At 40.2% G+C, this 21,727-nt stretch overlaps 1 protein-coding gene across 21 annotated transcripts in view; it reads right to left on the reverse strand.

The window, feature by feature from the left end:
• Positions 1-21,727, reverse strand: part of NFIA (nuclear factor I A) — a 371,362-nt gene that overhangs the window by 19,752 nt on the left and 329,883 nt on the right. For 17 of the 21 annotated variants that reach the window (XM_036444066.2, XM_036444065.2, XM_036444063.2 and 14 more), the window contains one exon: positions 19,130-19,221. The exons of 3 other annotated variants lie outside the window; for them this stretch is intronic. In XM_036444066.2, the coding sequence (XP_036299959.1) occupies positions 19,130-19,221 (92 nt within the window). Of the gene's footprint in view, positions 1-15,707; positions 15,729-19,129; positions 19,222-21,727 lie in introns of those variants that run through there. One more of the 21 variants, XM_045584528.1, reaches the window with a different exon arrangement.

Genomic DNA, 21,727 nt, shown 5'->3' on the forward strand with positions numbered 1-21,727 from the left:
TTTGCAATCATTTTCAGCTCTTTGTGCAAATGGCCATAGCGTATTCATTCTCTTCAAGTACTAAAACTAGAGTTTGTTCACACTGTTTTGCTGCCTTGAAAATTCATTTAAAAAGTGCGATGAAGATCAGTGTCCCCAACTCAAAAGTAATCTCATATTATGTTTAATAAAAACCTAAAGGAATTTTGAGGTCACAAAGATCTCAGGGATTGTACAGCCATATAAAGGTACACTAGAGAGGAAGAAATAGCTATTTCTGTTTTAGAGCAAGGAAGAGTAGAAGTAGGGATTCCTCACTGCTCATAGGGAACCAGTCTGGTGAGAGCTGATTTCCTGGTTGAGACTCAATCCCCTTGTAAGCAAGGGCCCTGGAGCTTGGAGAAAACAGCAATGGACTTGTGCACAGAAATGCCACTAATTCATATTCTCATAAATATTCATTTCCTCTCTCTCTCTCTCTCTCTCTCTCTCTCTCTCTCTCTCTCTCTCTCTCTCTCTCTCCACAGCAGTAATAAAGCTATGCTGAGACACCTGAGAGTACTTTCTAGCATCTCTCTCCACTGGAGCAGTTCTTTCCTGACAGCTCAGCATCCCCAGCCAAACTGCAGGCTGTGGCATTCCCAGTACCCAGGCTTGGCTGCTGCATCCCTGCAAGGCAGATGTGATGAGTCATATAAATAGTTCAAAAGTAAGCCCTGCTGTGGGGGTTCAGAGAAGAAACTACCTGGCTCAGGGTAGATGCTGTGTCCACATGAATCTAGGTCTCAGTCTGTGCCTTTGGTAAGAAGGTATCAAGACCACTTTCCTAGGATGGTGGTTTGAGGATGAAATGAAATAATATAGGAAAGCTTTTTGTCTCTTTACTAGATTGTACTGATGATTAAACATTTTTATTATTTATTTATTTTTAAAAATATACTTTTATTGATTTCAGAGAGGAAGGGAGAGGGAGAGAGAGATAGAAACATCAATGATGAGAGAGAATCATTGATTGGCTGCCTTCTGCATCCCCAACACTGGGATTGAGCCTGCAACCTGGGCATGTGCCCTGACAGGGAATTGAACCGTGACCTCCTGTTTCATAGGTTGACGCTCAACCACTGAGCCATGCCAGCCAGGCTATTTATTTTTAATTCTCACCTGAGGATATGTTTTTATTGATTTTGAGAGAGAGAAAGAGAGAGAGAGAGAGAGAGAGAGAGAGAGAGAGAGAGAGAGAGAGAGAGAGAGAGAGAGAACGAGAACACTGATGTGAGAGAGAAACATCGATCTGTTGCCTCCCTCATGCACCATGACCAGGGATTGAACCTGCACCCTTTTGGTGTACGAGATGATGCTCCAACCAACTAAGCCACCTGACCAGGGCCTGATGGTTAAAAAAAAATATTTTTTTTCTGATATGGGAAAGACAAAAACCTCATCTTTATATGCTCACTAGGATCCCTTCTTGGCTTAGTGCAATAATGGGCAGTCATTTTTTTCTTGGATAAGAACAATCATAGCATGAGTATGCTGGCTATATACTCTTGTCTTTGTATCCCTGTACTTAGCCTAGCTCGAATGCTGAATAACACTAAGGTTTTTCTAAAACCAAATTAAATGTGAATATGTTTCCAAATAAAAACCTTTGCTTTGAAAATAGAAAATTTCTTCTACTGGATAGAGACATGAATAAAAGTGGGACTCATTCAGATGATATTCTGTAGAAATGGATAGTAAAATTAGTTTCTTTTTAGGCAGCAGTTTACTTAGGGTGACTGAGTGGAATCAGGGCTCACAAGTGTAAGAGTTTCTCGGCTTTTGGGGCAAGAATGATTGGCCAATTTGCAGAAAGATGATAATTTGTATATGAGATAGTCTCTACTGGATCATTGGTCACTCAATCTCCAATTAATAAGACTCGTGTGTTTTTTCTTTTGTCTACTTTTTATTTCTCTTCCTTCTTTTTCATAAACATGTCTCATTTTGACCGATTCCCCACTGTCTTTTGGACCTCTGCTGTGAAGGGTTGCTAGAGGAAACAAACATAATAGCCAATGTTATTTTGTGTGCTGGGTGTTTTTTTTTAAAGCAACTCTGGCAAAATGGTTGTGGGAGAAATTTGAAACTGAAATGGTTTGCAGATTTTCTGGAAGACTTAATTTATCCTTGCGGATCTTAATTATTTCAAAGACCGAATAATTTGATAGTTGAATTGATAGTTCAAAAAGTTTTATATTCCTTAATGTGTGGGTAGGTAAATGCAGATCTAATGTTATTTAATTTATGCTGGATCTTCTACAATTTTTCTTAAGAAATAGAGGGCATCAAATTTGTAGACACACTGGCTGGCTGGAGCTACTCAGAAGGCACAGGCTGAGGAGGGTGAGCTATTTCCTAGAAGCAAATTAGGCACTTGGAGTAGCTGCCTCTCTCCTCCGCCCTATTAGTTACTCAGCGGCTGCAACCCCTCACTTGACTATGGAGCTGAATTCTCTGTCTGGTTCTTATTCAAAGCAAGCGTCCAGGAAAGGGTGCAAAGGGACTGTCTATATTTGACAGCTGACCCCAAGGCTGAGGAGCATTAGTGAATTCCATAAGGAGTGTCATTCAGCAGTTCTTAGTTTACAAAGATCGTTGTGATGCAAGGCCCAGGGGAAGAACCAAGCAAATATTCTTCCTGGAAGATGGTGGGGGTTGGAGAAAGGGGAAGAATGATGTTGTTAGCAGGGTGGGGTGAAGAGAATTTGGTACATCTTTAGACTTTGACAGGAAAATATATTTGGGAAGAGGCCAACTGAGAGATACAGTATGGCCTTTGCTGAATTGCAATGATGTGACAAATAACAACGTTCAAAGTTATCTAGATACCAGAGAGAACAACTGGCAGAGAGTAAAATCATTACAAGATGTGCAATTACACCTCTCACTGCTTCATTATCACTATATTTCATAATATTTGTCTGGAAAGACATAAAAAGACTACCAGGTTAAATTAACCTTAATGCTCAATTTTAGTTTTATTCTAATTAAACAATTTCAATTTAATTAATGTGAGCACAGAAATTAGTCAAAATCACAAATGTAAATGTTGAACTTTAAATCAAAGGTCCTCCCTACTCCCTGACTCCTGTAGAAGTACTTTAGAGTGTTTGCTTGTGAAAGTAGATGGGAATTTTAACCTTTGCCTGCATTGTGAAGGGCTGAAGTTAGAAAAACGTGCAGCCTAATGTTACCTCGGAGCAGACAGAAGCCTGGTTTAATCCACTGCCCCCCCCCCCCGCCCCCGTCCCATTCACATAATACCACATGGAGACTATGAAGATAAAATCTGCAAGGTACACTTTTGCATGACATGCTTTTGTTCCTCAGGATTCCAATGCATTTGGAATCTAATGGACATTAGCCTTACATAAAATATCCTTGTAAAATAGGAACCACACACCCATTTCCTAAGCCACAAATTAAAACCTCAGCCCTTCCCTTCTGGGTGTCCAGCATTCTGCCTCTCATTCCTGCTTTGCCTCTCATTAGCTGTGTGGCCACCAAATAAAAGAGGTCATTTCATCTCCCTGGGCTTTGGCTCTTTTATTTGGTGGTGCTACTTTATAAAAATGATACACTCTTTATCTCCAAACGCACTTAAAATCCCATTTGAAAAATGATGGGGTCTGGAGTGGATAACCTTTAAAGAAATGAACAGCTCAAGTATTTAGTATTTTTATAACTTTGAAAAAATACTGACATCTTAAAATGGATTTGAAAATGGCATGGGGTATATGTGTCTGAGTCACCCTATAAAGACATTTAAATAGCTATTTTCTCTCTTAATAATAATAAAAACAGATGAACTTCAGAGATAAAAAACTGTGAAGAATGTGGCAAATGAATTCCCCCCCTAAAAATATAAAAGTGTATGTATGTGTGAAATAAAACTATAATATAATAAAAGAGATGTTCATTTTTGTTTTGTTTTTAAAAACTTGTATTGGTGAATCATGCCGAGACCGGTTTGGCTCAATGGATAGAGCATCGGCTTGGGGACTGAAAGGTCCCGGGTTCGATTCCGGTCAAGGGCATGTACCTTGGTTGCGGGCATATCCCCAGTGGGGGGTGTGCAAGAGGCAGCTGATCGATGACTCTCTCTCTCACCGATGTTTCTGACTCTCTATCTCTCTCCCTTCCTCTCTGTACAAAATCAATAAAATATGTTTAAAAAAAATAAAAAAAATAAAAACTTGTATTGGTGAATCATACTTAATAACAGGTCTGTAGTGTCATAGATTCTTAGTCAAGAATGTGGTATGCAATGTAAGCTTCTATATCCATAAAATAGCCACAAACCCTTTTCCTACAAGAAGCCTTCACCCATGACTCTCCATCTTGACTTGTTCCCAATTGTATATGAGAATTATTTGATAGCAATCAATCCACTATCGCTGTTTGGGGACATTACTGGAGAACAGCAGAGTAATTTAACAATATAGTTGATTAGTGTAATAATCATCATTAAATATAGTAATGACAGTGGGATTCCCCTTACCTTGGCTAATGACCATAGCAATCCATTTTTTGACTGCCAGTGGCAGAAATGGTTTTTGAAATATTAACTTCTGCCCCATGGGAATGACACTTAGCCCATCACATTTAATTTTTGACCTTCACTGAACAGCATGATCCTAATCCCTTGATTTTATAATCTTAACTAGGAAACATTAAAATATGGATTGACTCCAGTTCGCAGGAATCTTTATGTTCTTTTCACTAAAAAAGCTATAAATCCAATGGCTGACCTTTTATTTCCAGGTCACAAATGACACCCACACACTTTTGTCCGCTCATGTAGGATTTATGTTAGGATCTACAGGTATAAGCCTTGAAAGTTGAACTTTAATAAAATGTCTTTCAAAGATATGCATTTAACCAAAAATTTCCCACAAAAAATTAGCTGATGACCTTTTAAAAAGGGGACATATGTAATACTTTTAATAATAAAGATAAAAAACCAGCTGTTATATTCTCAAGTTCATTACTAGCCTCAACAAAATTTATCTTTCACCTGTAGTAAGTTTCTTTTAATAGCATTATTTTTCTATGTGGACAAATTAGACTTGATATTGGATATGATACTAGTACCATAGTCCCCCAATTTAGATTTCTCAATGGAAAGATTTCTGAAATGTTCTTTTTGCCATCACCACAATTTATCTCCAGCTAAAAAAAATGTTCTGTGTCTTTTTTTCACAAAATCAATTGTATTGATGGGAGGCGTTCTGTGTTGTCAATCATGGAAATGTGATTTGATGGGACCCCAAAGTGGTGAGATGAGGGACAGAATATCAAACCAGCTCAGGTCCACACCATCCGAGTGAGATCAATGTTTCCCATAATACACTTCCTGTTGTGCAGCACCCTAACTGTCACAATTAATAATGTAGAAGGAGCTGATTAACTTAAGTAAAGTGCTCTCTGCTGTGTAAACACATAAAGATCTATGAGGCAGAAAAGGGGGGCAGAAAAGAACAAAACATTTTTATTTTTCATGTGGACACGTTCTCACTTTCCATTCTTCTCTTGTAACAATTACTGTACCAGCTACTCTGAGTCAATAAATCGATCTGGGTCTTGATGAAGCAGCAAAGCAGACTGATCTGATACGCCATTATCTGCAGTGGAGAGTGGGGGTGGGGACTGGGTTGCATTGGTGGGGGAGGTGCATTCAGAGGGCAAAGGGGAGAAGTCAGCAAAGGCAAGTCAGTATCGCTCTAGATAGGTCATCCATGCTTTGCCTGGAGCTCCTCTAACGATAGATGCATCTGTGGCGTGTGTGTGTGTGTGTGTGTGTGTGTGTGTGTGTGTGTGTGTATGTGTGCTTGCACACATGCGTGCATGTATGCAAGTGTGTTGGGAAGGGATAGAGATAAAGAATCCTTCAACTTGGTAAAGGATGCTGCCTAAGTAATACCGTATGCATCACTTATTTGAAGTCCCTGCGGTATTTCAGTCACTCACACCAATCTGCAATTCAATGAGGATCACCACCCCATTAGAACTAATCATGTCAGCTGTGTATCTGACAAAATAAACATTTGGAAACTGTGCTCCTAGGTTCCTAACTTGTTTTTGCACTGGGATTTTTTTTCTTTTCTCCCTCATCCAGCATAAAGTTTAATAGTATTTTAATATGAAATTATAACGTACATAGAAACTCTCCACATGCATTCCTCAGCGTATTTTTCCTCAAACCAGAAAATGCAGCTGTTCGCTGAGCTTTAACTTGCTCCTTGGGAGTATGCTAAGTATGTTCTTAATAAATAAATATCATTCCACTAGCTAATGAGTGAATTAATGGCACAATTTATGGAAAACGGACGAGGGAGGATGTGGGGAGAGGAGACTGAGCTCAGGGGGAAAATTACCAGATCACCTCTGGGGTTCTTGCCATATTAACATTTCTGTTTCTACTGGCAATCACATGTCCACAGTCCTAACGATGAATGAGCTGCATCCTGCCTTAACTCTGGTGCTTACAGACATTCCCTTCTAAAGGGTGAAAAGCAGCAGGACACATCAGCTTTCCTTGGGCCAAGGTAGGGTGTTGGGGGCTTTACATGCTCACCATGTTGAATTTTCAAAAACTCTAAGTGGAATTAATTTATAATTTTATAACTGTGACATCTAAAGATCAGAAAAGCTAAAATTTTGCCCCAGGATCACTGTACTAGTCTGCTTGGGTTGCCAAAACAAACACTATAAACTGGGAGGCTTAAACAACAAAAATTTATTTTCTCACAGTTCTGGAGGCCGGGAAGCCCAGGATCAAGATTCTAGCTGCTTTGGTACCTAAGGGTCCTCCTCCTAGCTAGCAGATGGCTGCTTTCTTCCTGAGTCCTCACAAGGCAGAGAGCGAGTAAGCTCTCTGAAGTCTCTGCTTCTAAAGGCACCCATCCCATTATGAGGGCCCACCCACATCTAAACTTAATTCCTTTCCCAATGCTCCATCTCCAAATACCATCGCATTTGGAGCCTTGAGGGTCAGGGTTTCATTTCAGCATATGGATTTGGTAGAGGTGATGGAGGAGGCAGAATTCAGTCCAGAGCAGTCATGAACTTATTGAATAGATAAATCAAAATCAGGTCTGTCTTGCCCCAAAACGTATGTTCTCTCTTCTGCATTATACTGCCCAGAAGAGGCAGGTATCTCACGACAATAGGGCTTAATGCTACTACTACCTGTAAGATCCTGTGCTTAATTAACGTTCAAGCTAGGTTAAGGTTTCTTCACACACAGAGAGCCCACTACGCCCTCCACCTGCTCTCCATTCCACAGAACGAAGTCCAAATGCCATACGTTTTATAAAGTATGAATGTATTCATGACTAACCCTAATTTAGCCTCATTACTTAATATCCTCTGTCATTTACTTGTCCTAATAGACATACCAAACAGGGTAGAGTTCTCTTAAACACATACTGTTATTCCTCTGCATGTTCTGTTCTCCTTCCCTGGAATGGAATGTTCTACCTACCCAATATATTTGTCACCTTCAAAACCAGCTCACGTGTCAACACCTCAAGAAGTCTTCCATGGTGCCCTGCTTCTCTCCAAAGTCATTTACCTGCTCTCTGTACTGCTTGCAGATTGTACATACTTCAATTTTCCCCCTTGTCTTACTTTATTATAATTTGTTTACGTTTCTCCCTAGAAGTCTGTAATAAGCAATATAAGGGTTGGATACATATATCGATAGCTCCCCTTCTGGCCTAGTGTGGTACCAGGAACATAGTAGGTGCTCAGTAAGTTCTGGTTTCTTTCTCCTCCCTCAGGTCAATCACAGAGCTGATGAGTCAGGGGGATGAGCCAGGAATCCAGGTATTCTAACTACCAGTTCAGTGCTCCTTTCCTCTACCAAGATGCACAGGTCCCTACTAATGAGAGTTCCCTTACTGGACCTTGTACTGTCTTTCCACACCTACCTTACCTCTCAAACATATATGTCAGGAATCCATGGAAGGAGGACTGTGCTTGAGAGAGGGCAGCTGTGTGACATGAGGACTGGCCTATAGTTTCCCCAACTACTCAAGGCATATCTAGCCTCGGGAGGCAGCCCTGGGTGCTTCCCCCATGGCTGAGGCAGTGCTCTGTGGCCCGAGGGTACCCTGTGCTGGGGATATTTGTGCCTGGGCTGCAGCTCCATTATCCCAACACATTCAGACTCCAAGGAGGTCGGGTGTCAGGGTGAGGCATGCAGGGCCAGGACAGCCTGTCCCAACCCCAATGAACCCAGCGTCCCAGCTCTAACACAGGGATCCAGCTTATCAGGAGCCCATGTGATTCATTAGTTAATGTGTAAAGCATTTGGAAAGTGAAAAGCCAATTAGAAGTGCTAAGTTATTTCATCTCTGCTGTAAAGAAAGAAATGTGAAGCCTGAGGAAAAATTCTCATGCAAATATTCTAGGGAGGCGTGTGTTGTGGAATTTAATGCAATGAATAGGCCCCATTGAAAGGCTGTATCCCAAAAAGGAGGCTACTGATGAAAGAATGTGCCTTTATCCTCAATAAACAAACAGAAAGGTAAACAAGGGGTGTGAGAAAAGTGGATGGGAAGGATCACTGCAAACTCCTGTGAGGTTTTTGAAAATCTCACATTGAACAATAGGCTCTGGCCTTGAAACTGTTAGTAGAACCTTCAAGGTCTTAGACTCATTAGGAGGCCTGGGAAAGCCTGTGTCTGAAAGGGACCTCTCCTACCTAACGTGAAGGGGCTGTGGTTAAAAGGGGAAGCAAATCCCTCAGCCTTGGGACTTTCACAGGCAGGGGCTTTCGGGAGAGTGGGAACACCACCTGGACGGCCTTCTCTCCTCAGAATTCACACCGCAGGGCCAATCAGCTCATTTTCCTGTTCTCTGAACTCTGTTGACTCAAGCTCAGCAATACCAGGCTCTTTTCTTTTGCAAAGGAAGCATCTGGTTCCAACTTATAAAAGAGAAACCCAGAACCTATTGCTGTCTGTGTGATAAGCACCTGGGAGGACACCCGGAGGGCACCATTTCACAGGGTTACAGGGGCCTACCTCCTCCAGCTTAGCCTTCTCAGAGGCCTGGTTTTCCAGGAGATCGCTGACCCAGCCTCCTGGGAGCTGGTCTGCACACAAAACTCCAGCACTTCTGCCCAAAGCCTGGACTCAAACAGAGAGCTGAAATGAGATGATCACTACAGCACTCAGACACACAGCATATGTGTCTCCTGGACACTTAGGAAGCAAGTGTGGAGGAGAGGATCTGTAAAGGAACAAGCAGCAAGAAATAAAAGGAGTCAAGTATAACAAAAGACGCTGAAGAGTTCATGGATCTTGATTGGGGAATGGAAAAAGGGAGCATGGCACACATGGTCAACAGTCTACCCGCTATCTATTGCCCCATCTTTCTCGGGGGCAGTTTTGTTTAGGGAGGACAATGTGAGCAGATTTATAAAAGTTTGCTAAAAGAAAACAGGGAAGGAGCATGGCAGGCTCTTTATTCCCTAATATAAGAGGAATAATGGGGGATGATAACGGGTATGATGTCTGGAGCTGCAGCAGCCATCTGTCAATCAGAGGTACCAAGCATGCAGACACTAAGGCTGGTAAAGCAGAATATGAGAAAGAGCATAGGCTCCTGCTGGCATCATGTAGCAGCCGAAACATTGCCAAGAACCACTCACTGCAGATTTATTGTGTGAGAAAGTAACCTAATTGGTTGGCTTCAGCCATACTTAATTGGGTTCTCTTCTATAGGTAAATACTATTATTGCCTTCATTTCATAGATGAGGAAATGGAATTTTTAATTTTTAAAATATATTTTTATTGATATGAGAGAGGAAGGGAGAGAGAGTCAGAAATATCAATGATGAGAGAGAATCATGGATTAGCTGCCTCCTGCAGGCCCCCTACTGGGGATTGAGCCTGAAATCCAGGCATGTGCCCTGATCGGAAATTGAACCTTGACCTTCTGGTTCATAGGTTGCCACTCAACCACTGAGCAATACCAACCGGGCAGGAAACTGAATTTTTAAGGTAACATGTCCAAGATCACTCAGATAAATGGCATAGCTAGGATGTGAAAACAGGTCTTCCTACTCTCTGAGTCATGCATGACTTTTTTTTTGTTCCCCCAAAGAAATCAGATCATAAATAACAAGTATATTTCCCTTAGTATCCTGAAACTTCTACTGATCAGAGCATTATTATCAAGATCCATCCAAGGACTGGAAGTTCTGAAGGCAATTCTGCAGTTGATATTATGGCTTTCTGACTACATTGCAAGGCTATTATCAAACTCTGATCTAATTCTTTTTAATTCTACACCAATTCACCACTTGTTTTTCAACCATTTGCCCAACTTAATTTTCTGTCCCACTTTTCCCACAATCCCAAGGGCTAATTTCATGGATACCAGATTTTTAGTCTTTTCCTTTCTTTCTCCATGAAATCTAAAATTTTCTGTGAAATCTCCTTATTTTCCAGTTCTCCACTGCCACTTATCTTATTTTAACAGAGTCATGGACCACTTAATGATGGGGAGAAATAAGAAATGCACCATTAGATGAGTTTGTCCTGGTGTGAACATTACACAGTACACTTACACAAACCTGGATGACATAGTCTAGTACATATCTAGGCTATATGGTACATCACCATTGCACATGTGGTCCATTGTTGACTGAAACATTGTCACTTAGCACATGACTGCACTGGAAATCCAGTAAGAAGAAACCAGTATTTATCAAGCAACTATTGTGTGCCAGATTCCAACTAGGCACCTTAATTCTTCCAACAGTCACCAACTTGCTTCAACTAAGAAGCTTCCCCAAATCTTTTTTGGAGCAAGACAAAAAACAAACCAAAAGGTTAAAACCCAACTAAAATGTGGTTAAAGATGACAGGATTACCGAAGTATCTTCAGAACCGAGAGGAAAATAACTGATGCTGCTCTAACTTTGTCCAGAAGTAAATTTTGTGGCTGAGGACATCTAAAGCATGCTGCCAAATTAAAACTCGAAAGACAAAGGTCTGTTTATTGAAGAATTTATTTTAAGAGTGTCTCATAGCCTGTCAGTGAGTCAGCTGCCAAGTGTATGTGAAGAGAATGTGTCAAGAAATTATAGGCTGGTGTGGGAGCTGGGAGCACTGCTGCCCACAGGAGTTCGGAGGGAGGGGAAGCAGATTGTGTGAGTAACTCATCTCACGAGGTGTTGCTTACTCTTCACCACTGATGACTGGAGCTGAGAACATAAGAGAAAAAAATGACCCAGCCTCGCCTTTCCCTTCAGATTCTGGGGGATACATTTGCTTGCTGCCAGTCCTTACCATCCTCAGAGATTTTATTTCTCCTTGGGAAGTCTCTGCTTCCTAGGGGAAACAACTTAGCTTAAGGGGAGAATGGTATGTGGGGAAGAACTGACATGCCCAATTTAATTAGGCTTTTGGGGTACCTCTAGGGCAGATGTTCATTGGAGGAATCCTTGAGGTTATGATCTTGCAGTAGGGCAGGGGTAACCTAATTTGCTAGATGCCTGCTTTAGGTCCTGCATTTGGCTGGTAGGTTCTGCCCATATCCACACAGCTGCACATAAGAACATGCTGGGAGGCTCACCCAAGTCCTTCCAGACAGGGTGCATAGAGGGTAATGTGGGCTCTGGAATCAGCAGTGGGTTTGTGTCCTGGCTCTACTGACTCCTGGCTGTGTGGTAGTTGGGAAATCACTTCCTTCTTTAAATCTCAGTTTTTAAATCTGTATAGTGGGGAAAATAATAATAATGACTCTTCCTATCTCAAAGGGTTTCCCTTCAGATTCTGGGGGATACATTCTTAAGATCAAATTAGAAAATACTCTGTAATCTAGGAAAATACTATTTAAATATGAGTTTAGTTATCAACCAACTAACCAACCAAACAAAAAAAAGCTATAATTTAAGTGTTTAATAGATGTCAAACATTTCCTTTCTTTACATTAACAGAATTTTAGACTCAAAACAACCATAGGAGGTAAAATAAAGTAGGCTATGGAAAAACTGAATTAAAAAAACAACAATAACAACCAAAGAAACATCGTCTATGTGATGGAATAAAGCTCCGACCAAGATCTGGGGGGAAAAAAACAAAACAAAACAAAAACTCACAATCTCAGCTGCTCTGCTATTTAGTCTCTGGGTGAGGCTAGCTGTTCTCACAGATGCAGACTAATATCATTAGTAAAGGTCTTTTTCCCAGGCAGGATGAGAGAATGAGCTCAGTCTTGATTTTACAGATGCATGAACTAATAGGCAACTGGGGCAGGTCTTCAGAAGAACCAAACAAAGCAGGACCCAATTTCTAGGCTTCTAATTCCTTGATGTAAGAGGATGAGTTAATCATAGACCATCTGTTTTTTTGTTTGTTTGTTTGTTTAATATATTTTATTGATTTTTTACAGAGAGGAAGGGAGAGAGCTAGAAACATCAATGAGAGAGAAACATCGACCAGCTGCCTCCTGTACCCTCCCTCCCCCCCCGCAACTGGGGATGTGCCCTCAACCAAGGTACATGCCCTTGACTGGAATCGAACTCGGGACCTTTCAGTCCACAGACCCACGCTCTACCACTGAGCCAAACGGTTTCGGCTAATCATAGACCATCTTAAAGAGTAAATGGTCAGCAACTTTTTACTGTAAGCAATTAATGATGCAGAGAGTATTTGGGAAAGAAAAGTTTCAGACATAGACTGGTTCAAATCCTAGCTACCTCTTTATCACAAGACAAGTGTACTCCTCTCTCATCTGTAAAATAGGGATAAAACCATCAACCTTGAGGCTCTGAGTCACAGAACCTGGCCCAGATGGGTGCTTAACATAGAGTACCTGTCTGACCAATTTACTTTTATCAAAGGCAGGAGTAAATGGAGATTTATCTATCATTTCCCTCCAGTCTTAGGAGTTTTCGGCTGTATGGGCTTGGGACTAAAATGCTCAAGTGCAGGTCTAACTAGAAGGGGAGGACACCCTCCTCCCCCACATACTCCATGGAAATCTGAGTTTCTTGCCTTTGCCACTTTCCAGCTGCTCCGTGAACCTGTATGTAGTACTTAACCTCCTATAGGCAGGCAGCTCAGGTCAGGGTGGAGAGGAAAGGCAGGGAATGGCTTCAGCTAATTCAAATGCAACCTCAAGTGAGCTTATTCAGTGCCTGGGTGAGGACATTACACAGGAGGGGGTGCTTCTTGGAAATGAGCAGTGAAGGAGCTGCTGACTGGTACACCAGCAGCAGAAAAGAATTCTGATTTATCTGCTTGGTCCAGAGAAGACAGGACTCAACATGTCTCTCTTTGAAGGGTGGGCAAAAGCCTTGTCTACCAGCTCATGGATAAATTGGCAAAAATGAAAAAGGTGAAATGTATAAGAACCAAGGCCATATTATGAGACCAAAGTTAGACAGAAAAATGATGTAGCCTTTTCTTCCCTTTCTGTTCTCAGGAAAGTTCTACCCAACTCTCATTATTGTAACTGGTATCATGCTCATTATTATTGTCATTGCCATTACTCTTGATCTGTTTCCTATATTAGACTTGGAACAACCTGAGGAGCACTGTCCTCCCCTGCACTGGGTAGGTATTGGAACACAGTGAGAAATGATGAGTGAGTTAGGAAAGGGACTTAAGAAGAGCTCTGCAGATGGCCTATGTCTTGGTCTCCCAGGTAGAGCTTCAGGAACATGACACACAGAATGGCAACACACTGAAATGTCTCCATATACGCCACCTTCCCGTGTTCCTTATGCACCCAAAGGTGGAGAATGGGTGCCACATCCATTATTGAGCTTTAGGTCAACTGGTTTGCCGCACAGTGAGGTGTGTGACTTGTGCCTACATTTGTAAATTCCATGACGCAAAGGCAGTCACACTGCTTGCAAGTCAGGCAGCTAAATGATTTATTAAGCAAAGGTTACAGCACCTGTGCCTTTTTGTCAACAAATCAGGTCCATGCCATGCCAAGCGATTCTTCTAATAACCCAAATGGTAATTTGGTTTTAAATAGCATTTCAGATACCACGATTCTGTTGACGCAGAACAGTGATAGATTTGGGTGGCAGGGAAGAAATGCCTGTTTTTAATATTGTTTGCACTCATTTTTCATTTTAAAGAATTAGTCTTCATTGAAGTTCTGCAGGTTAAGCATTTTATTTGAGCATTTGATTAAACTAGAACCTGAATCAAAATGAGTTCTTTGCTCAGTCCTTCTGTGTGGGAATTGGTATTCCTATTTATTACCTGATGATGAAATATTAACGTTTTTTCCTCTAAATAAATGCCTCCTCTTAATGGCTCTTGTTTTCAGGGATCAGATTAAATTCTGAGATGCAATTGAAATGGTCATTGGCTTTCTGCTGTCTGAAATGATGGCATGTTCTCTATTATATCCTTCAGTGGGCATTCAGGGGACACGGATAGTGTCCAAAGTGAAGTAAATGCTCGATGCCCCAGAGACTTTCTCTCTGTTAATATCAACTGTCATGGGACAATACTGGGAAATGAGATTTGGGGTGGGATCAGTGGTCATGGCTTCTCAGACTTAATGGGTGTTCTCGAGGCTGTGGGGAGGTGGCCCCCCCTTGTTAATGATGAGTTACCAAATGGAGGGGGAGGAGGGAAATGAGAGACAAATAATGATAGTAGCCGAGGTAGCAGACGAGTGAGGCGGAAGCGTGGGATAGATAACTTGGCAGGAATATTCAAACAGAGCCGAATGCTGGGGTGAGATATACAATGCAATTGGAAGGCATTTTGAAAGAAAACTACCTCAAGGCAAGGCTAAAGAGAAGGCAATTCTGTCTCCGTGAAGGAAGGAATTCTCTGGAGAAAAAAATAAACTGGAAGGGAAGGAGGAGGAAAAATGGCTTTCAATTATCCATGTTATCTTTCCCTACCAATCATTACAGATGATGAATAGGTGCAATAAAAGCCAATATTCAATTTTTTCCAATTTACATGGAAAGAAGGCCATAATATATATTGTTAAGGGGAAGAAACAGCAGGTTACCCAACAGTATATGTAATATGATCTCATTTTTGCAATGTATTTGTTGCATAGAAACAGTCCGGATGAATTTATACAGCAATGTTAACAGTAGGACTACAAGTGATTTTTATTATTTTTCCCATCTGTATTTCCTCACAATTAACATGTATCATGACTGTAATAAGGAAAAGTCATTATTTTAAAGCTTCCTTATGAATCATTTAGATTCAGCCAATAAATGCTGACTACCCACTATGTGCCGGGCATGAGAATTACTGCTCCCGGAGAGGTCAGCACGCTATTACAGTGGATCCTGTTGGTAAACAGTCCACTTTTCTAGGCTGTTTTACAGAATTTTAGACTCTTAAGAGGTGAAAGGGCTGTTGGAATTTAATGATTACATTTAAAAATTTTACTATCTTAACCATTTTCAAGTGTACAGTTCCATGGCATTCAGTACATTCACAATGTCATGCAACCATCACCACTACCCATCTCTGGAATTGTTTCACCTTGCAAATCTGAAACTTTGTACCATTAAACAATAACTCTTCATTTGGCCCTCTCCCGGCTCTGGCAGCCACTATTTCACTTTCTGTGTCTTTGAATTTGACGACTTTGGTACCTCATATAGTATTTGTCCTCTTGTAACTGGTTTGTTTCAGGCATAATGCCTTCAAGGTTCACCCATGTTGTAGCATACTGCAGAATTTTATTCCTTTTAAAGGCTGAATAATATGCATTATGCCATTTTAAAATGATAGCTACACAATAAAATGTATATGCCAGATTTTACCCATTTATCTGTCAACGGACACTTGGGTTGTTTCACCTTTTAACTATAGTAAATAATGGTGCTAGGAACCTGCTGTACAAATATCTTTTTGAGATCATGCTTTCAGTTATTTTGGGCTTATACTAATGATTAAACTTTAATACAATCTCAGATTTAAAAGCAGGGAACGTGCCAGAAGTATTCCTGAGAGTTGAGCATGTGTCTTTGAATATCAGGGCAAGGTGCTCACCAGCTCATGAGGCAGTGCAGTATAATGGTTAGAGGGCATAGGCCTTGGGAAACCAACAATCTCTTTAGAACTCAATTTCCACCTCTATAAAGTAGAAATAAGTATATCTATCATGTTGGGTGGCTTTTGTAAAGGTTAATTAGATAATTTATCTAACATACTTAGTACATAAAATGAGTAAATTTAGGCTATCTATAATAAAAAATTTTTTTGTAAATAAAGGTCTTATAATAAAATGATAACTGTGTAATTAAAATATCTATTCATATAAATTCTGTCCACTAAAGAAAAAGCAGAGACCATATCTAATCCACCTTTTATATGTTGATGCTTCAGATTTTGAGAAAGTTTCTACTGCAAACTGGTCTTTGGAAGAAAGAAAGGCCATTTTATTTTACATTTGTTTATGGATGGATGTGCAGGATATCTCTTCTGCATTTGTAAAACTCAAGTATCTGCTTGGTGACTCTTCACTTTTTACTTCTCCAAAGACAGAAAGCAAAATTTTGCTTTCCCAGAAAACTTTTCCTGTAGTTCAATTAATACAAATTTCATGCCTTATTAACAAAAGGGTAAAAACAGAAAAAAAATACAAGCTTGCTTAGAAAATTAATAATATGCAGGCCATGTTCAAATTACATCTTAAAAAATTTTTGTAAAAAAACCCCACACAAAACAAAAAACCTTCCTGGATGGTGTGGCTCAGTGGTTGAGCGTCAACCTATGAACCAGAGGTCAAGGTTCGATTCCTTAGCACATGCCTGGGTTTTGGGCTTGATGCCCAGTAGGGGGCATGCAGGAGGCAGCCAATCAAAGATTCTCTCTCATCATTAATGTATCTCTCTCTCCCTCCCTCTTCCTCTCTAAAATCAATTAAAAAATGAATATTTTTAAAAATCCCTTTTTTGAATGAATGTCTTTACAAAAAGAAGCTTTTTAAAAAAGTATGTCATTATTTTTACTATCTATATCTATACATGTTTAACACTTTAAATGGTTCTTTTTTAAGAAGAGTTAATATATAGTCCAAAAAATTAAAATATTTAGAGCACATAATTTTTACTTTAGGACACATATATATCTATATCTCTATATCTATATCTCTCCATATATATTTATAGAAAAAATTCAACTCCATCAGCACAGTTTCTCATAAGATAATTGGGAATGGCTTTCTTCAAGCCAAATGTGGTAGGTGTCACTCTGATTAAAAAAAGAGAGCGAGTGAGCACATTTAAGCTGCTGTCCCTATGATGCCAAATATTTAACAGAAACCAAGAAATTCAGTTCCAGATGCCAATATTGGGTCTACATGACATCATTCATCCAGATGCATGAAAAATCTGGATTTTTAAGAATTGAATTTTTGTGGTCAACAACATGGAGACCCAGTTTATAGGTTAAATAAGGCATTTGTGAAACAAAGCCATGTTGCAATGTAACACATTTTGATAATAGACAAACACAGGGTATGGAACACAGTATTATTTCAGTGCTGTGAATCACTGCTTCTTAAAAAAAAAAAAAAAAAAAAAAAAACTACGTAAAATACACATAGGACATTTCCACACTGCATTTTTGAGGTTTTGATGAAGTAACCTGAGCACACTGGGGCTTTGAGAAAAGAAATCATCCATTATTACAGCCACTGTCCCCAGTTCTCCCCTCCCATTGAACTTGAATGTGTGAACCCAAAGTACAAAATGAAACGTTCTATTTTAATGAATTCGAGGTAATTATTCAAATTCACCAGTTAAATATTTGAAGGTATGGGAAAGTAAGCAATAAACTTGAACAGTTTTATGGGAGGGACTGAATAGGCAATGTTAATCCCAGATGCCATGTACCGGCCTGTTTCAGGAGAAACAGCAGAAGTGGGAAATTCAAGAGTTAACCTTCTCTCCTTCTCGCTTCCCCCTCCTCCCAGCTGCCTCCTCTGAGGCTGTACTTTCTGTGACCCTGCTTCAGTGTAGGGAAGGCTTCAGATGCAATGCAGTTTAACCCGTGCTGTCGACACAGCAATAAAGTAAAACCCTTTATGGAGAAAGCACATGAACCCAGGAAGGCAAATGTAGCCCATTCACAAGCACCTGGTCAGAGTCTGATAAACAAAGATGAGCAGTTATAAATCTGGCATCTGGAGATTACACACCCAGGCATATATGTGCACAAAACATCCTGGAGATTTTTTTTTTTCAACCACCATGCTGAGAACCTCACAGAGAAAATATTTTTTTATGTCAATTATGATAATATATAGTCACATTCCAATTAGGAAATAAGAGAGGAGTTCTTTCAAAAACTTGACTCTCATTCTATTTCACAAACCTCTAAATATCTATCTTTTTAGTCACTACCTTGTACTACAAAAGTCTTTCATGGTTTCTCAATTAGCAGCAGCCATTTCAAAACTTTAAGAGATTTCTTCTCCTTGACCTAAACTAGCAGAAAATACAACCTTCTAGTAAAAAACAAGCTCTAGATGTCCTGGCATATTCTTTTCTCAATCACCTACCTCAATATAAGACATTATACCCGCCCCAACCCCTCCCACCCTTCTGCACCTTGCTCCCAATATCAGTATTGCCAGGAGCAAATATCTCTGGTTATTTTCTGCACCAACACCAGCAACTTAATAGGGCTCACAAACCCTTTATTTTAGAAAGTTTGCCAGGTTCCTGGGGACCCTGTAATGAATACAGAAGAGTGGCTGGTTCCCCCATTCCCAGCATGCTTTCTATTGTCGCTGGCAGCCAGAGCTTATATTCCAGTTCGGTAGGGAACTACTGTCTCCTTGCATATAGAGACAGACTCCTAGCTAGCACTGGGGAATCTCTCTTATCATAGTAAAAGCGGTTCTGGTCCAGAAGCCCTCCTCTTGTGCTCCCTTAATGTAAGAAGCAAAAATTGCAGGCATGATTTCTGAGAACACATAGAAATGTGGCTGAAGGACCAGAACCAGAGAGGAGGTTAGGAGGAAAGGGGACCAAACAAGGGTTGGGAAATGCAGCCTGTTGTGCGGAGAGACAAGTTACAAAGCACCTGATGAATAAAACAAGCTGCACCACATACAGAAAAGATGAGAGCGGCCCACCTGTGTCTGTTGAGGGATATTTACAAAGCTTGGATCCCGTGGTCCAACACTGACGAATCGGTTTGCGGGGGAGGTGCTGGGTGTCGAGTAGGCTGTGAAGGAAGGGACACATGCGTTCAGGAAGCAGCACGAGATTGCACACAAACAACACCAAAACACACAATCTCCGAGCCGACGCAGCTGATCAACGAGGAAATGTGCAAACACTGTAGCTAGCAAAGGGATCTGGCTAGCAGGGGCATTTTAGACAGTCAAAAAGGGAAGGGGTGTTGGCTTCCAAAGACTGTTGGAATAAAATGTCAAATTGGTGCTCAGATGAGCTCTTTCCTCCTTCCATCATACAAATTAGAACATGCAGGACATTTGCAAAGTATACTTCCTGAGTTCAATACAAGCTCTGAGGTCAGAAAGAGATACCCTAGTTTGTAGAGCACAGGGAGAAAGAAATTAGGTAGGAAGGGGAGGAAAGCAGTTCATTTTACAATCTTGCTTTTCACTCTGTACATTCCAAAACAATCATGAAATGTTCTGTGCCTCTATAGCTACATAGCGAAGAGGAGTCTTCACAGAAGGAATTAATGGGTTCCCCAGAAAGGATGTGGAAAACCATTTAGAACAAGCTGTCTTTATAGGCCCAGGAGAGAACCTAGAATCTTTCTGATGCCCAAAATATGCTTGAAATAATAACATTTATATTCTTCCGGTCCTAGACCTCTTCCATCTTGTCACAAACTTTAAGATGTCACACTGGAACCTCAGACCCTACACTTCAGTTTACTATTATTTTCACAGTATCTGGAAATTTTGTTGTTGGTTTTTATATTTAAGAACATCACTCTAATTTAGTGCAGAAGAAATTCAGTGGCTTTGGTGTTTCATTAGCTTATAAATCCAAATGTACTTTTTTTTCAGTGTCCTACAACTTCATTCTTTATAAATCCAAGGACTTATTCACCCTCTTTCTTTGTACTAGAATTTTTACAAAGACCATTGCTTAATTTCAAATTTATTAACATTACTTGTAAAAGGCCCAAGTTTTTTGGACTGTCTCTAAACACACATCATCTAAAAGATGAAAAGGACTTACAATTTTAAAAACACAGATAATTGAGGGAATAATACCAAATTCCTTTCCCAGATTTGTTTTTCCTTATTGATATCATCATCTGCTTCTCTTACTTTGATTTTCTGTTTTACTGAAAACTGTGTAGATTCCTTGTTTCTCTTGTTAAACATATCTAGAAATAAAATTCCCACCAATCTGGCCCACGTCCTGCTGGTCATTTCTGGGAAGAGCTAAGTCACTCACTCAGATCTGGGACGGTCATATGGTGTGGCTGTGTCAAACCAGCACCGAATAGAGGATGAACACGAGGTTCCTCTGATGTCTGCCAATCAAAAATTTTTTGCTCTAGTAGTGTTTGTGTTAGAGGGAGTGGTCCAGTAATAGCTTTATATCCAATTACATAAATGTATAATGATGTATTGTCTAGCAATGTGAATCTATGGATTTCCTCCCTGGCCATCCTATGTCAAACCAACTTCAACAGATTTAGGAAAAACTTATGCATTTAGCCAATCAGTAAATACCTCTCACTCACTAGTATGGGGGAAATTCAATTTTTTCAAAGCTCAGTAAAATACTCTTTATTAATTGCTTCATTTAGTCTATTGCTTTGATATGCTTGATACACTTTAGTAAGTCTCAACGGAAAATTTTATATTGAAAATGATGGACTATAATTATATGATAGTGAATTTACCTGCTCCTAGGGCACAAAGAGAACATAGGAGAGATAAGGGAGAAAGTTAGTAGATGAAATGATCTATAATCTTGTTAGTGGTTAGGGGGGAAAAAGTATTCTTTCACACATGAGCAGGTAGGTAGGTTGAGAAGAAACAAAAAGGCATGAAGAAATGCTAAGGTGGTTAATGACAGATGCTGAAACATGAGTGCTTAGTTTGATGGTCCTAGGAGAACTGTGTACACAGACCTGCACAGGTCATCACAGACAAGTAGCAGGATTTCCTATGACATTTTTATCACATTGGTGACATCAGAAACAAGCATGCTGAAAGGTCCCAGGATACAAAACATTCTCTCTCTCTCTCTCTCTCTCTCTCTCTCTCTCTCTCTCTCTCTCTCTCTCTCTCTCTCTCTCCCTCCCTCCCTCCCTCCCTCCCTCCCTCTCTCTCTCTCAGATAGTTCTCTATTGAACAACATAGTGAATTTATTAAACTGGAAAGATTTGTCTTGCAGCCCTTTCTCTATTTTTGTCTGACCTAAATGTTGGCATTTGAAAGAAGGTTTAGCCTACAAATAATTTAGCCACTCAAAGTTACTGTGAGGCTGACAACAGTATATTTTCCCTCCTTCAAGCATGAGACAAACCTTGCAGGCTAGTTTCAAAACATCTCAGAAGGCATAATGCTCTCATAGTTACTCAAACTGCTCCAAAGTTTATTCTGGGTTTTAAAAAAGAGAGCACTGGCGAGAGAGGTGGTGATGGGATTGCATCTTTAAAAAAAGTATATTACAACTACAAAAATCTGTGAATCATTGAGTATGCAAGTTATCAGATGGAACAAATGGTGCCC

This window comes from Pipistrellus kuhlii, unplaced genomic scaffold (genome assembly GCF_014108245.1).
Source record: "Pipistrellus kuhlii isolate mPipKuh1 unplaced genomic scaffold, mPipKuh1.p scaffold_m20_p_2, whole genome shotgun sequence".
Taxonomy (NCBI): domain Eukaryota; kingdom Metazoa; phylum Chordata; class Mammalia; order Chiroptera; family Vespertilionidae; genus Pipistrellus; species Pipistrellus kuhlii.